Source organism: Mus musculus, chromosome 10 (genome assembly GCF_000001635.26).
Source record: "Mus musculus strain C57BL/6J chromosome 10, GRCm38.p6 C57BL/6J".
NCBI lineage: Eukaryota > Metazoa > Chordata > Mammalia > Rodentia > Muridae > Mus > Mus musculus.
The window spans coordinates 116,213,163-116,229,387 of NC_000076.6; the positions used below are offsets into that span (position 1 = coordinate 116,213,163).

The 16,225-nt window shown below is 40.0% G+C and overlaps 1 protein-coding gene across 7 annotated transcripts in view; it reads left to right on the top strand.

The window, feature by feature from the left end:
- Positions 1-16,225, top strand: part of Ptprr (protein tyrosine phosphatase, receptor type, R) — a 256,745-nt gene that overhangs the window by 194,975 nt on the left and 45,545 nt on the right. For all 7 annotated transcript variants that reach the window (XM_006513382.2, NM_011217.2, NM_001161837.1 and 4 more), the window contains one exon: positions 12,997-13,183. In XM_006513382.2, coding sequence (XP_006513445.1) covers positions 12,997-13,183 — 187 coding nt within the window. The remainder of the gene's footprint in view (positions 1-12,996; positions 13,184-16,225) is intronic.

Sequence of the window (16,225 nt, forward strand, 5' to 3'; positions counted from 1 at the left end):
GGAAACAGATGGGGAAGATCAGAAGTTCAAGGTTTCTTCGGCTACAAAAGGAATTTGAGGTCAGCCTGGACTAGAGACCTTGCCTCAAAATCTATCAGACAATCAATCAATCAGTCGATAGATAAGCTCTAGCTATGTATTCCATGCTGGCCTTGAATTCCAAATACTCCTGCCTGCTTCTGCCTCCCAGGTCCTGGGATGGCAGATACCAACCTGCATATGGTTTGCATACACTACTCTTTAACTCAAATCATTCTGTTATAGGACAATTTTTTTTTTAATTTGTGAAAAGTAACTTTATAAATGTTTCTCTCCTATAACTAAAAACAAGTTTAGGGATTTGGTATAAAGACTGGGAAGAATTTGTGCCACAGCCTACCTAGCCTGTAATATCTGGAAACTGAGGCAGAAGGATCACATATCCATGGTCCCTGTGGGTGAGAGAGATGGAGGAGGGAGGGGGGAAGAGGCAAAAGGAGGAGTGGGAGGGGAGAAGGGAGAGGGAGGGGAGGGGGAAAGGAGAAAGGGGGAGGGGGAAGGAGAGAGGAGAAAGGGGGAGGGGGAAAGGGAAGGGAGGATAGGGGGAAGGGGGAGAGGAGAAAGGGGGAGGGGGGAGGGGGAGTTAGTTCAAACCAGTATACACAACTTAGTGAGAACTTGCCTCAAGATAAAAAGTAGCCTGAAAATGCTGTCTTTCTTCCACTGGATGGTTTTAGCTCCCTTGTCGAAGATCAAGTGACCATAGGTGTGTGGGTTCATTTCTGGGTCTTCAATTCTATTCCATTGGTCTACTTGTCTGTCTCTATACCAGTACCATGCAGTTTTTACCACAATTGCTCTGTAGTAAAGCTTTAGGTCAGGCATGGTGATTCCACCAGAGGTTCTTTTATCCTTGAGAAGAGTTTTTGCTATCCTAGGTTTTTTGTTATTCCAGATGAATTTGCAAATTGCTCCTTCTAATTCGTTGAAGAATTGAGTTGGAATTTTGATGGGGATTGCATTGAATCTGTAGATTGCTTTTGGCAAGATAGCCATTTTTACAATGTTGATCCTGCCAATCCATGAGCATGGGAGATCTTTCCATCTTCTGAGATCTTCTTTAATTTCTTTCTTCAGAGACTTGAAGTTTTTATCATACAGATCTTTCACTTCCTTAGTTAGAGTCACGCCAAGATATTTTATATTATTTGTGACTATTGAGAAGGGTGTTGTTTCCCTAATTTCTTTCTCAGCCTGTTTATTCTTTGTGTAGAGAAAGGCCATTGACTTGTTTGAGTTAATTTTATATCCAGCTACTTCACTGAAGCTGTTTATCAGGTTTAGGAGTTCTCTGGTGGAATTTTTAGGGTCACTTATATATACTATCATATCATCTGCAAAAAGTGATATTTTGACTTCCTCCTTTCCAATTTGTATCCCCTTGATCTCCTTTTGTTGTCGAATTGCTCTGGCTAATACTTCAAGTACTATGTTGAAAAGGTAGGGAGAAAGTGGGCAGCCTTGTCTAGTCCCTGATTTTAGTGGGATTGCTTCCAGCTTCTCTCCATTTACTTTGATGTTGGCTACTGGTTTGCAGTAGATTGCTTTTATCATGTTTAGGTATGGGCCTTGAATTCCTGATCTTTCCAGAACTTTTATCATGAATGGGTGTTGGATCTTGTCAAATGCTTTTTCTGCATCTAACGAGATGATCATGTGGTTTTTGTCTTTGAGTTTGTTTATATAGTGGATTACATTGATGGATTTTCGTATATTAAACCATCCCTGCATCCCTGGAATAAAACCTACTTGGTCAGGATGGATGATTGCTTTAATGTGTTCTTGGATTCGGTTAGTGAGAATTTTATTGAGGATTTTTGCATCGATATTCATAAGAGAAATTGGTGTGAAGTTCTCTATCTTTGTTGGATCTTTCTGTGGTTTAGGTATCAGAGTAATAGTGGCTTCATAAAATGAGTTGGGTAGAGTACTTTCTACTTCTATCTTGTGAAAAAGTTTGTGCAGAACTGGAATTAGATCCTCTTTGAAGGTCTGATAGAACTCTGCACTAAATCCGTCTGGTCCTGGGCTTTTTTTGGCTGGGAGACTATTTATAACTGCTTCTATTTCTTTAGGGGATATGGGACTGTTTAGAAGGTCAACTTGATCCTGATTCAACTTTGGTACCTGGTATCTGTCCAGAAATTTGTCCATTTCGTCCAGGTTTTCCAGTTTTGTTGAGTATAGCCCTTTGTAGAAGGATCTGATGGTGTTTTGGATTTCTTCAGGATCTGTTGTTATGTCTCCCTTTTCATTTCTGATTTTGTTAATTAAGATTTTGTCCCTGTGCCCTCTAGTGAGTCTAGCTAAGGGTTTATCTATCTTGTTGATTTTCTCAAAGAACCAACTCTTCGTTTGGTTAATTCTTTGAATAGTTCTTCTTGTTTCCACTTGGTTGATTTCACCCCTGAGTTTGATTATTTCCTGCCATCTACTCCTCTTGGGTGAATTTGCTTCCTTTTTTTCTAGAGCTTTTAGATGTGTTGTCAAGCTGCTAGTATGTACTCTCTCCCGTTTCTTCTTCCAAATGTCACTAAAGCCAGAAATTCAATTCCTAGTCATCTCTCAATGAGATTACCAGCTTAAGACTATGGAAATTTCAACATAATTTAATAATTCTACATCCTCTTGGGTATACTTGCATCTTATATAAGCTTTGGTGACTGATTCTTCTGTAACCATCCCATGCAAACAGTCTAGGTCTACAAAGACTGGATACCTAAAGTTAATTCTAATTTGTTCTGGGAATAGCCGGGACCTAGCAAACACAGAAGTGGATGCTCACAGTCAGCTAATGGATGGATCACAGGGCTCCCAATGGAGGAGCTAGAGAAAGTACCCAAGGAGCTAAAGGGATCTGCAACCCTATAGGTGGATCAACATTATGAACTAACCAGTACCCCGGAGCTCTTGACTCTAGCTGCATATGTATCAAAAGATGGCCTAGTCGGCCATCACTGGAAAGAGAGGCCCATTGGACACACAAACTTTATATGCCCCAGAACAGGGGAACGCCAGGGCCAAAAAGGGGGGGTGGGCGGGTAGGGGAGTGGGGGTGGGTGGGTATGGGGGACTTTTGGTATAGCATTGGAAATGTAAATGAGCTAAATACCTAATAAAAAAATGGAAAGAAAAAAAAAGTAGCCTGAGCCCTGGGGGTTACAGTTCAATCACAGAGTGCTTGCCTAACACCCATAACCGATACACAGAGGGCCTAACGCAGAACTTAGTGTTTTGAAGCTTCTGGCTCTTCTGCCAAGGCTAGACCATTTCACACTCCAAGTAGCAGTAGGTGAGAGCTCCAGGTTCCAGGAAATCTCACCAGTGCTTCCTTCTGCCTTCATTACAGCTTCTCTTCACTCCCTTCTTTATGACTTCATATGGCATTTGCAGCAGCGTCTCTTTGTACTTTTATTTTGGGTCTCTCTTCTTGTTGAGCTATAGATTCCTAATTCCCTTCCATCGTCTTTAAATCTATCTTTATGATAACCTCTTTTTATTGTTGTTGCTGATGTTGCTGCTGCTGGTAGTGGTGGTGGTTAGGGTAACTTTGTAGACATTTTGAACTCAGAATAAAATGAGAGTCTTCTACCTTTGTTCTTTTTCAAGACTATTTTGCCTAGAAAGGTCTGAATCTTTCATTGTTAAGCAAATGTGACCTGTGGGGCTTTTGTGCTCATGACTTCCACCAGCTTGAGAAATTTCTCTACCTTTCCCACTTTGTTGAAAGCTGTTATTTTTTTTTTTAAAGAAAAGAAAAAAATGCATATTTTCTGATGATTCATGAGTTAGCTGATGTCAGTGAATGGTTATAATGGTGGATGGTCATTACTGAATGGATTCCTTGGTAGTTGTATAAACAAATGGGGAATATATGTGCTACTTACAAAATATTGACATATATATATATATATATATATATATATATATATATATATATATATATACACATATGCATCTATATCCATGTTCATGCTTATATACAAACCAGCTGAAATTCAGATTTCTCATTTTAAAAAGATTGTTTTCTTCATTGAGGTCGAATTTCTTCGTCATCGTCTTATGAATGAAGAAAACCTAAACTTAGGAACTAAAGTTGGAATTACCAACATTCTGTTCCTTTTATAAAATGGAAACAACCTCCTCATTATGAGTGACAGCCAAAACAATACCAAGTGCCAGAAGCCGACACAGATTAATCATTCTTGATTTGGAAACAGTGCAGTGCTTTTCTTGTCTTTTTGTATGCAGCATGGAATCATCGTGGGTCTTCGGGATGTTACAACTAAAACTTCATGGATACTTATACAAGTTTTACACGAAATCTTAAAAATAGCATTTTCTGTTCCTGCACAGTCCAAAAATCACTAATTTTCTTTACTTATTTTATTGTATCTTATGCATTCATTATTTTCTTCATATGGGGTCTTGGTATGCTGTTCTAGGTGGCCTGGTGGTTATAGCATAGCTTACATTAGCCTCCCGCCTGAGCGTCTCCAGTGCTGGGATTGAGTGTGTGCTACCACAACTGGTTTTACTGGAAATTGTAAAACACTCATCTAAAGTGATTCTTCAGTTTACACATGTCTGGGAGAACTGTGCAAGCCATCAGATGGCACTGCCCTCTCCCACTTCCTTGCAACCACCGTCTCTCTACACAGACAATGAGAGTTGTACCTTTCCACACTCTAAGGGGTACACAGAAAGAATTGAAGTTCATATCTCAGCCTCAAGCTGTTCTCACTGCAGAGAAAAATTATTTCTTGTGAATATGCCATGTGTGTATTAGGAATATATTAGGAAAATTGTTCTGGGAAGAGCTCCTACACGTGGGGGTATGAATCTCAAAGACACAGATCTGAATGTAGATGTAGTTAACTGCCTACCCAAGCATAAACAGGCAGAGGCTGGAGAAATGTCCAGGAATATGAAGCATTACATCAAAGGAGCTGGACAAAGACTACAATAGATGATAGCTTTAAAATGAAGAAACTATCCCCAATCGTAAATGGACTAACTTCTGACGTTTTTGGTGACTGTCCTTCAAGTCTTTGTGACAATCGCTTGTATGTATGATTTCAGAGCTGACCACTCTGCATAACCAACTGGACCCAGTTCTCCCGACTCTGCCTTTCTCTAATATTCTTCAGTGCGCGCCCCCATGTATAACAGTAACTTCTGTTCACCTCATGTAACTGTCCTCCAGAAATGGACTGAGGAAAACGCTCACCCTTTCTAGTTCATTCTGAACTCTGGCTGACTGGTTCAACTCAGCTGCAAGCAAACTCCTCTGCAAGCAAGCTGACTGATTCAAACTCTTTTTGTGACTGGCTTGCCCTGCTTGGCCTCAGACTAACTGGCAATCTGTTCTCATTCTTTGGTTCTTTTTCATTCTCTAGCTTGCTCTGTCTTCACCTGCAACCTGTCTCAGTTAAAACTGTCCCGGTAAAACTGCCTACTTCCTCTGTTTCTCTGTCTGTCTCTCTCTTTCTCTCTCTCTGACTCCCCACTGCCATTGCCACCCCTACCCCCCAATCACTGACTCAATCGAACTGACTGACTAGAACTCAGAGAGCTGCATACATCTATCCCCTGAATGCTGGGATTAAATGTATGTCCCACCACACCTGGACCTAACTTTTCTTTACCTGAAACTTATTCTATACCAGGCTAGCTTTGAACTCAGAGATCTGCTTGCCTCTGAGTCCTGAAATTAAAGGCGTTTCTGTATTCTAGCCAGAGCAGACATGTTGCTGGATTAAAATTCCTCTACACCCCTAGATCTCACATAACTCTATCAACACAGTGTGAGGTCAGCATTACCATATGGCTATCGTTACAGTTACTCACACAAGTATTTTTTGTATAGGATAACAAGCTGAGGGGAAAAAAATGACATATTTATCTTTCTTTACCTTTTATAGTGTGAATTAACCCTGTGGTTGTCATTATTTGGGGTGGCAAACTAGAAAGTCTGAGACCAAGGAAGTATAAGTCATACGACAAAGCATTGATAGAATCATTTTCCAAGGCCAGAGACTAGAACTTCATGTAGCAAGTTTATGTTCTTTATTTCCCATATCTATACTTCCCACATACGTGTGTGGGATGTGGTTGTGTGTATGTGTGGGGTATTGTTGGGTTTGTTTGTTTGTTTGTTTGTTTGTTTTAGTCTTTTGATATAGAGGCCTGCCAGACAGTCCTGCTGTATGGACCAGGCTGATGTTGAACACACGGAGATCCACCTGCCTCTGCTTCCTGGGTGTTCTACTGATCATTCTAATTTTTCAATAATAAATTTGCCTTGACTTATAAGATATAAAATGTCAGATACTCCCTGGGTGTGGTAGGCATGCCTTTAGTCTCAGCACCCAGGAGGCAGAGGCAGGAGGATGATGTATCATGCTAGAAGCTTGAAACCTCTCTATGTAGTCACTCCACAGAGAAGCCAAGATTCTTCCAGTGCAGTGAGACAGAACTGCATCCTCTCCTACACGGGCGATGCTCTCCACATCATAAGAGTCTCTGTAGTGTGGAGAGAAATGTGCTTCTCATCCTCGTGGGCCCATGCCCAGCAGGCATCCTTTATGCTTGCTTCCATTCACGTCTTCCATGCAGGATTTCCGCTGGGAAATTTTTATATGAGCCACCATCCTACCTGCTCCTATTATTTCAACTTCTACACGCTTCAGTTGTCACAGTTTAACTCTCTTAGTACTGTGTCTCTTTTTCTTTTAGAAAAATGTTATCCTTTCATCTGCTAAGTGATTCAGATGGAAGGTACTTTCCAGAATTTACTTGAAAGTAGAGAGATTGTTAATTAAGTATTCTTAAAACTTTGAACAAATATGTAGCAGAGGATGGCCTAGTTGGCCATCAATGGGAGGAGAGGCCCTTGGTCTTGTGAAGATCGTATGCCCCAGTACAGGGGAATGCCAGGGCCAGGAAGTGGGAGTGGGTGGGTTGGGGAGCAGAGCCGGGGGAGGGTATAGGGGACTTGTGGGATAACATTTGAAATGTAAATGAAGAGGATATCTAATAAAAAATGAAAAAAAAAAAACTTTGAACAAAGTAGTGGCAGAATGTGGAGTTATAAACAGCCAGTCCCACAGGGAGAAGGGCCCATCTCTCTACTTTTCTTTTGCTATTCAAATCAACAAGTATTTACTTTTCTAAGTTTCTTTCTTAGTAATTGTGTCTCCTAGAAAACTAAGTATGTGAACAATTTGAATCAAAAGAACTAAAATACCAAGTTAGGCATAGAGGGCTTTAAGCTCACCATTAATGATTAAATCCAGTTTTGATGTGGTCGTGAGTCAGAGGGGGCGACCTTTGGACTGAAGACCTGTGAAGTCCTCCTTTCAGATGTGGGCACTGTGGAGACATTTCTACACAAATCACCGTCTTAACCACCTTCGAGCTGTGGGCTTTTCCATCCTTATTCCAAGGCTTGGCTATAACCCATTGCCAGCATTTCTCACCGGCCTGTCATTTCCTCAAGTAATAATCGAGACACACATTTGCCTAGAACACAGGCAGAGTGATCAGGTTTGTTTCCTTTCCTTCTGTCCTCACTTAAATTCTTGGAGGACACTGAGTGAGAACGTGCTAGAAGTCTATATCCTTCTTGGCCTAGAGGCCAGCGTGAAGAGAGTGGCCTTGTATGGAAACTCCCCCTTCTGCCAAAATCCAGCTTCCAAGGGCTGGCCTTAGTTGAGTCCTCGACTTCCAGGATAATAGATGTGTTGGCTCTGACTTAGCCCAGCACTCAGCTGAAGTTTTCTTCCCCACCTCGTGGCTGTTAAGAAAGTGGTGCGGACGTGGACATTTTCAACAGAGTTGTTTATGTTCCCTTGCTGAGATCAGTGTGGCCCTGGCTCATAATATTTATGTGTGTTTTCCTTTTGGCTTAATTGTAATTAGCCTGCTGCTTGCTGCATTTCTCTTACCTTGCCTGAAGAATTTGCTTTTTCCTTCCATTGTATGCACTGGTATCTTTTGAATTTCCTCCCTCCTATTTACTTTTTGGCATAAATAATAATTGGTGCTACCGGCAAGCTTGATAAAGTCTTTTTATTGTGTTCCCTTTTGTCCACTGGCGTAGAAATGTCTAAACCATTTTTTTTTCTCACTTGCACAGCAAAATAGAGGCCAAGTTTTCAGGAAGAGCTCCCGTTCGTACTCTTCCACACTCTGTTATTAAAAGTCTAGATTGCCTATTATTTTTATGGATTTTTTTCCTCTAAACCTAACTTAATTTTAATTTTTCCAAATGTAAAGTTTGCTCTGTCTTTGAATTATCACATTCTGTCTTTACTTCCACTCACACTGGTTTGTAACATTTCCTAGGAGCTCATATTATCTTGGTTTAATAAAGTCATATTTTCCACTTCAGATCACAGCCCATGGTAGTAAAAGAGAAGAGAAAGGACTTGGGAATTCACCTTTGACCATACACCCAAATAAATTACTAATAGATTAAATGGTTGTCCTAGTTGGGGGTCTCTATTGCTGTGAAGAGATACCATGACCACAGCCACTCTTATAAAGAAAAACATTTAATTAGGAGCCATCTTAAGGTTCATGGGTTCAGTCCATTATCATCGTGGCAGAAAGCATGGCAGCATGCAGGCAGACATGGTGCTGGACAGGTAGCTGAGAGTTCTACATCCAGATCAACAGGCAGTAGGAAGAGTGAGCCTCTGGGCTTGGCTTGAGCTTCTGAGACCTTCCCAGTGACACACTTCCTCCAACAAAGCCATACCTATTCCAACAAAGCCACACCCCCTAATAGTGCCACTCCCTATGGGCCTTTGGGACCATTTTTATTCAAACCACCAGCGTGGTTAACTCATTTAAGAATACCTTTCTTGGCTGATAAGATGGTTTGTGGAGTAAAAGAACTTGCCACCAGGGCAGAGCTCCTTCCCTGGAACTCAAAAGGCCGGGAGAAAACAGACTCCAAAGTTGTCCTCTGCCCTTAACATGTGTGCTATTGCACATAGAAACATACAGAGTAAATAAATGTAAAATAAAGTCGTACTATGTATTCAGAAAGATCAGTATGCATATGGACTTAGATATACATTTTAAATAATTTGAATGTTTTAAAGCAACAACAGACTGGCATTTGCCACAAAATGTATCTGAGAAACAATGTCACAGCACAAGCATAATATATTAGTGCCACATCAAAATTAGGAAAGATAGGGCTAAAAAGATTCTCAAAGCTAAAGATCTAAAACTAAGCAGTGACGATAAATTAATCCATCCATCTCTCCAACCAAAGAAATCAGAACTGTAACAACTAGTCACTGCTGTTGATCCCTATAAACTAGAAAGATTTTAAAGTCAATTTAAATACTAGTAAAAATTATAAATATTAGTTACTTTAATTCCATTTCAAACATCTAAATTTTATAAATTCCCACAACAAACACATTGCTTTTCATCAGGAAAAACTAAAATGGGGCTCTATAGCTAAGCTCTTTATTCCAAGCAGACTTTAGGTCACGAAATGTGCCAGTTATTTTTTGTGAGTTGATCCTTCTGATTCAGTTTCCTAATGGCACCATATTTCAAATCATATAAATATTGTTTGTTCCTTGAAAATAAGAACTAACAAAAGCAGAGAATTTTTTTTCCCAAGTCAACAACATCCTACCGTCGTATTTTATGGCAAGCATATGAGAGATGTTAGCACGATAAGGCTGTTCTGTGGCAAATGCTCCTTGTAGGGTCAGCCTATGCACGTTCAATTCTATAGTTGAACTTTGAGACATTGTTTGAGGTGGTGAACTGAAGCGCTGTGAGATTAGCTAGGGCTTAGGGCAAATGGATTTGCCGTAATAAAGGGAAATTTTAAGACAATCGGTTACTAAAATGTATTAGTCTTCAGTGGCAAATGTGTAGGTTACAGCCATCGATTTCAAAGCATTAAAGTATAATCTTGATTAGAAGACAATTTGCAGTTCTAGTAGATGTGCCCTAAAACAGATCCCTTAGAGAAATACAAAAAGTAGGAGTTCTAAAGGATTTTGTTCATTGTTATCCAAATGTAATAATGTCCATGCATTACTTTCTAAAAGCAACTGACATCATTCCTTGACTGTTACCTGTATAGTAACTCTCTAAGTACAGTCTACTTGATTCCTTATCCACTTTTAAAGAGAGAGAGAAAGAAAAGAGATGCAGAGAAGCCAAGTAACCCTAAGAAGAGCACATCCAGGATGTGGGCAGGCAAGATTTGAGGCCAAACCAAAGTGCTTTCAAGATAAAATTCTGTATTTGCACACTGTTCTTGACTGTTCCCCTTCCCAGACCCTTGACTTGCAACTCCACATGTGACCTAACATGATCTGCCAACACACTCTCACTTTGGGAGGCAAAGCAAAAAGAGCTTGTGTTTTATATTCTAACTTGAATTGAGTCTTCGATTGACACCTGCGTTTCAAAAATGGCTATTTTCTTTTCTACCAGTAAAATAGGGAAATCAGTATTTCTAAAAGATTCTATGAATACCATACACAAAAGTGCTCTACAACAGATCTTGACAAAGAACAGAAATGTAATATATTGGTTTCCTTTTCCCTTCCCTTGCCAAGCCAAATCCAGGTTCCCATACTGAGTAAGGCTGACCTTGGACCCTTCAGAAAACTCGTTCATTAAAGCAAATGGACTTAGCCATGGCACCTGAGGGGCTCTGAGTCTCCATGCATGGGCAGGGTGTGTGAGAGAAACCCAAACGAACACGGGTCGACATCAATGCCATGGTCTTCCCTGTTGGTCTAGGTGGCTTCTGAGAGCTGAGCAGTTTCTACAACCCTTGCCCCTCTCATCTCCTCTGCAAAACCTGGCTCCAGATTCCCAATTCCATTCCAAAGTCCAGCCCAGACTGCTCTGCTTGCTTTGATGAGCGAGTTCTCTCCTTTGTTCTTTCCCTACACCATTTCTCCTCCAAGACTGTCTCTCAGATGACCAGGGCCCAGTTCAAATGATCCCTCCTCCACATATCTGCCCTGACACCATAGGCGGAAGAGACCTCACGGTGTACTGAACCTCTGTAGCTCAGGATATCGCCCAACTGACAAACTGTGAACGCTTTGTCTATTATCGATGAAAATTGAATGGAATTGTGCTTTAAAGTGGTCTCTGGCCAGAAAACCTGAACAGCATCTCCCAACTCCTTTCTGGGATGAAAGAAGGGAGGGAGGAAGGGAGGGAGGGAGGGAGGGAGGGAGGGAGGGAGGGAGGGAGGGAGGGAGGGAGGGAGGGAGGGAGGGAGGGAAGAAGGGAAGGAAGGAAGGAAGGAAGGAAGGAAGGAAGGAAGGAAGGAAGGAAGGAAGGAAGGAAGGAGAGCAAAGCAAATTATCACAAATACACTAAAACTAAAACAAAACATAATCAGAACCAGGAATTCCTACAAGATTAAAGGTGAGTACCACTGGATTCAAACACTTCAAAAAAACATTTTTTTCTCTAAAAATAAATAAAAAATTTTGGTCTGAAAGGAGAATCATCCTTTAATGCTTCTTCGCTGTATACTTTCTACCCAGAAGCACAAGAAACCATAGATTTCAGCTAATAACAAGAACCTAAAACAAAAAAAGGAGCCTGGCACACCATCTGGAGGAACTATCAAGGCTCTGAATTTCCTTTCCCTGCCTTTCCTCTTGTGTTTTAACTTCTGCTCCCTGCTCTCCACCTCTGTAGGACACCAGACACTTGGCACTGTATGCAGTGGCCTGACTCACAGCCCTGTGCTCTTTAAGTTACAGCCATTATGGGGACAGTCTCTGTGCCCTCATTCAGTCTCCTTTCCTCTCATGCTGTGTGGTAGGGATAGCCACCCAAGCTGCTGTTGGTTGTCACCTGCTCCTTTATAGCTGTACTTCACACAGCTGATAGAACTTCTAAGAGGAACTCACTTCCACACAATACACCAAGGTCTGTGTAGGGGAAGTACTTCACTTGTTACCTCCCAGAAAAAGAAAGGAAAGGAAAGGAAGGGAAGGGAAATTATAAAGAAAAGATCAACTGAAACTAAGCCTGTAGGTCTGTAATGGCCTCTTATAAGTTTTATAAAATTAAATGGATAATCTGTGTATCTGTGCATTTGTCTGTGTGTGTGTGTGTGTGTGTGTGTGTGTGTGTGTGTGTGTGTGTGTGTGTAAAATACAAAGTTGTTTTTTGTTTGCTTGATTTGGTTCTTGTTTGTTTGAGATAGTCTTCTGTGGCCCAGGTTGGCCTCAAAAGTTGTCACGTAACCGAGAATGACCTTGGCCTTCTGCCCTTCCTGCCTCTATCTCCAACCTCTAGAATTTCAGGTATGCACCATCAACTCCTGAGATAAAGGGTTTATCTATAAGTCACACTATAGAAATGTATGTTCACATATATGTTTTAAAACTTTAACATTCTATTTTAATGCACTAATTTAAACTATAGTAGATATTGGGATTTTAATGTTTTTATGTTTTAACTAACAAATAAAGGTATATTTATTTATGGTATAGTATATGCTATTTTGGAGCATGTCTATATTGTCAAATGGCTAAAGCATTTAATGACTATGATATCTATTTTGAACTCCCAGACATACATATAAATACATATTCTTTTGTATTACATATGATTTCTCCATTCAAATGTCTTCATTTTTCTGAAATTCATTTAAAATTATTAAGCATCCTATCATTTCTGCAACAAATATGTTTATTAACAACTTATAGTACATGTTCTCAATTCAGAATTGTTTACAACAACTTGCTATGGTCAGTCATGATACCAAATATATACTACATATGTGATCCTTATTTCTGGAAAAAATCTCATCAAACTGTGTTCTTGCGCGAGAAAAAAAAAAAAGACAATTTGTGTGACCAAAATTTAAAATTCATGTATAATAAAACAGATTCATGAATATTTAAATGTAATAACATTCTTTCCCCCATGTAGACGAGGTTCCAATGTATCTCTTACGCTGGACATGAGTAGCCTGGGCAGTGTGGAACCCTTTGTGGCCGTCTCAACCCCCCGGGAGAAGGTAGCCATGGAATACCTGCAGTCAGCCAGCCGAGTTCTCACACGGTCACAGCTGAGGGACGTCGTGGCAAGTTCCCACCTACTTCAAAGTGAATTCATGGTGAGCCCGCTCCTTCTTACTTGCAGTGCCTTAGGAGACTGGAGCAGAGAGAGACATTTCTAGATTAGGAATCAGCCTTTCTGTGATCATGGGGAATCGAATTGTTCTGGTTTACTGGAAAGTAGCAAAACTTGAGCCTCAGAAACACAAAAAAGAAAAACGACAAAACCACAGACTTTAATAGATGTTTAAGAATGGGTTTTAAGCTTACTTTAGAAAAGCCACTGTGTCTGCAGTGGAGAAGGCACTGAGAGGAGCAGATTGGAGGCTCAAGAGCCAATGCTATGGAAACCAGAACCCAGAAGGTATCAACAATAAAATACTCTGGGAGAAACTGAGACAATGTGTAACACTAAACAAAACATTGGTTTCTTTGGATGAGGCAGCCAAAGTGATGGAGAAGTTTCAGGTGGTATTCTGAATGCTTTTTCTTTTGTTTTGGTTTTGGTTTGGTTTGGTTTTCATTTTTAATTTGGGCAATACAATTCAAGAAAGACCAAATATGGGCTAAAAATAATAATGAATACTATATGAAGTTATCTTAGAAAAATCAATATTGCATCACTTTGCATGCCATCAATATTGCATGGTAAGTTATTACACACAGAGAATAACGTTGGAGTTGAAGTTCTAGATATTGCCTGAGGGGAATACTCACTTTTTTAATGGCTTTACATCAGAGTTACACAGCTTAAGCTATAGTGATCAAATATAATAAATAGATGGTTCTGTGGGCAGTTCCGATATTTGGCACCAGACCAGTGGAGAATGATCAGTAGTGTTAGACTCCCTGTTAGAGACACCAACTATCATCAACCTTTTGAAGCAAGATACCAACATGGAGTTTGTAAAATGAGATGCCATAGTGTGTCACATTTTTATACGGTAAGCAAATTAAACCTAGAAATGGGAGAGCCAGTTAATGTCACACTGCCTAGCATCTAAAGCCCGTCTTGGAACTATCAATATGTCTCTGTTTATGAAATATGCCCTTGGCATAGCCTACATCCCTGAAAGGAAAGATGAGGCCAACACAGATACAACAATGTAGGGTCCTGACAGATTATCAGCATGTGCCCGGGAGCAGGGGGAAACAAAGAATGGAGGGGGGTATTAAAAATGTCACCTTCTCTATAGCTTTGTCAAAGCAGACAGGCTTGTTGGAATTATGAAGAATTAACATGTGTGTCGGGAGTTAGGTTAGCGGGCAGAGTTAGTAGACATACATGAACCTCCGAGTTTGATCCCCAGCTCCATATAAACCTGAAATGGTGGTATGCACCACTCTAAGGAGAGGAAGGCAGATTAAAAGTTCAGGGTCATCCTAACTCCATAGTCAGTCTGAGGAAAGACAGGGCTACGTGAGATCCTGCTTCAAAAAGAAATCCTTGACTATTCAACAATTCTATTTTGTTTGATCTTAATGACTTAGGACAAAGAAATTTAAATGTTTCAGTGGAGTAGAGACAATCTTAAATGTCTAAAATCACAAAAGTTAATGATCTCTCTCTCTCTCTCTCTCTCTCTCTCTCTCTCTCTCTCTCTCTCTCTCTCTCTCCCTCTCTCCTGAGTTCTTCCCTGTATCCAAGTTTTCGATTCATGATAGAGTCTGGCTTTTCTCGAGTTTTCAGAGACTATGGGGACAACTTGAGTGAAGTTCTGGATAAGTTTCCTCATTTTCTTGTTTAGTTAGCTTTACCAAAGAGAGCTTGGACAAAGGAAACTGGAAGAATAGAAGGTAGCGAGTGTAGTCAAAGTGCATTATATACATGCATGAAGACAACAGTATAGGGCTAAAGAGATGGCTCAGCAGTTAAGATCACTGACCACTCTTCCAGAGGTCCTGAGTTCAAATCCCAGCAACCACATGGTGCCTCACAACCATCTTTAGTGGGATCTGATGCCCTCTTCTGGTGTGTCTAAAGACAGCGACTGTGTACTCACATACATGAAATGAATAAATAAATCTTTTTTAAAAAAAAGAAAGAAAGAGAAGAACAGGGTAAATTATTATTTTAAAGGGTCAATGTATACTACTGTATGCTAATTGAATGAGAAAAATATCCTGTAAGACTGAAGGATTTAATTTTCTTCATTATCAAATAACACCACAGTCATTTTATTTCATTTCACTCTAATTTGTTCAATCTATTTAAGAACTTTACTTTAAGAAAGACTGTATTTTTATAAGAAAATCTTAAAGTACTTGCCTATGTCCTTTTGAAATTCTTGCCTATTTCTTGAGCTTGGTCGTATAAGGATGTGTTCAGTTTGAGGTCTCACAGGTGGGAACAGGACCAGTCTATCCTGACTCTGACCATCTGAGCCATGGGGTCTATAGTCTTGCTAGGTAAGAATGCTATCTTCTTGTTAAGGAGGTGTAGATCCTTTTCTTTCACAAATCCCATTTATAACACAAATGGAACACTGTGGTTATAAGGAATTCCTCAAATGAAAAAAATAAGCATTTCAACATGGATCAACAGCAACAAAATCCTTCCATGCTTATCACTTAGAGGAGAAGTTTTTAATGAGTCTAAAGGGATCACAATTAATCTTAATGAATTCTTTTGATGATTTTACAAAAAGTTTTTGAAAACACCAAAAATAAAATAAAATAAAATAAAATAAAATAAAGCTGGGATGTGGGGGGCGCATGCACTTGAGGTATAGAGGCAATTGGATCTCTTTGAGTTCAAGGCCAGCCTGGTCTACAGAGCAAGTTCCAGGACCACTGGGACTATACAGAGAAACTCTGCCCTGAAAAACAAATAAACAAACACATTAGTAATTAATTCATTTAATTTTTAAAGTTTTTTTAACAAAGATGAATGTATTGTTTTTAAAAGTATTTTCCTAATTGATGCCACAGCAAGGGGATTACTGAGCGCTCTCTCTCTCTCTCTCTCTCTCTCTCTCTCTCTCCTAACTATATATAAAATAATATTTCCAAATATACAGGGCTGTTTCTTAGACATTAGCTTAACCAGCTGTATTTTATCTACTACGATTCTGGTCAACCAATGCACTACTCTGTTTTAT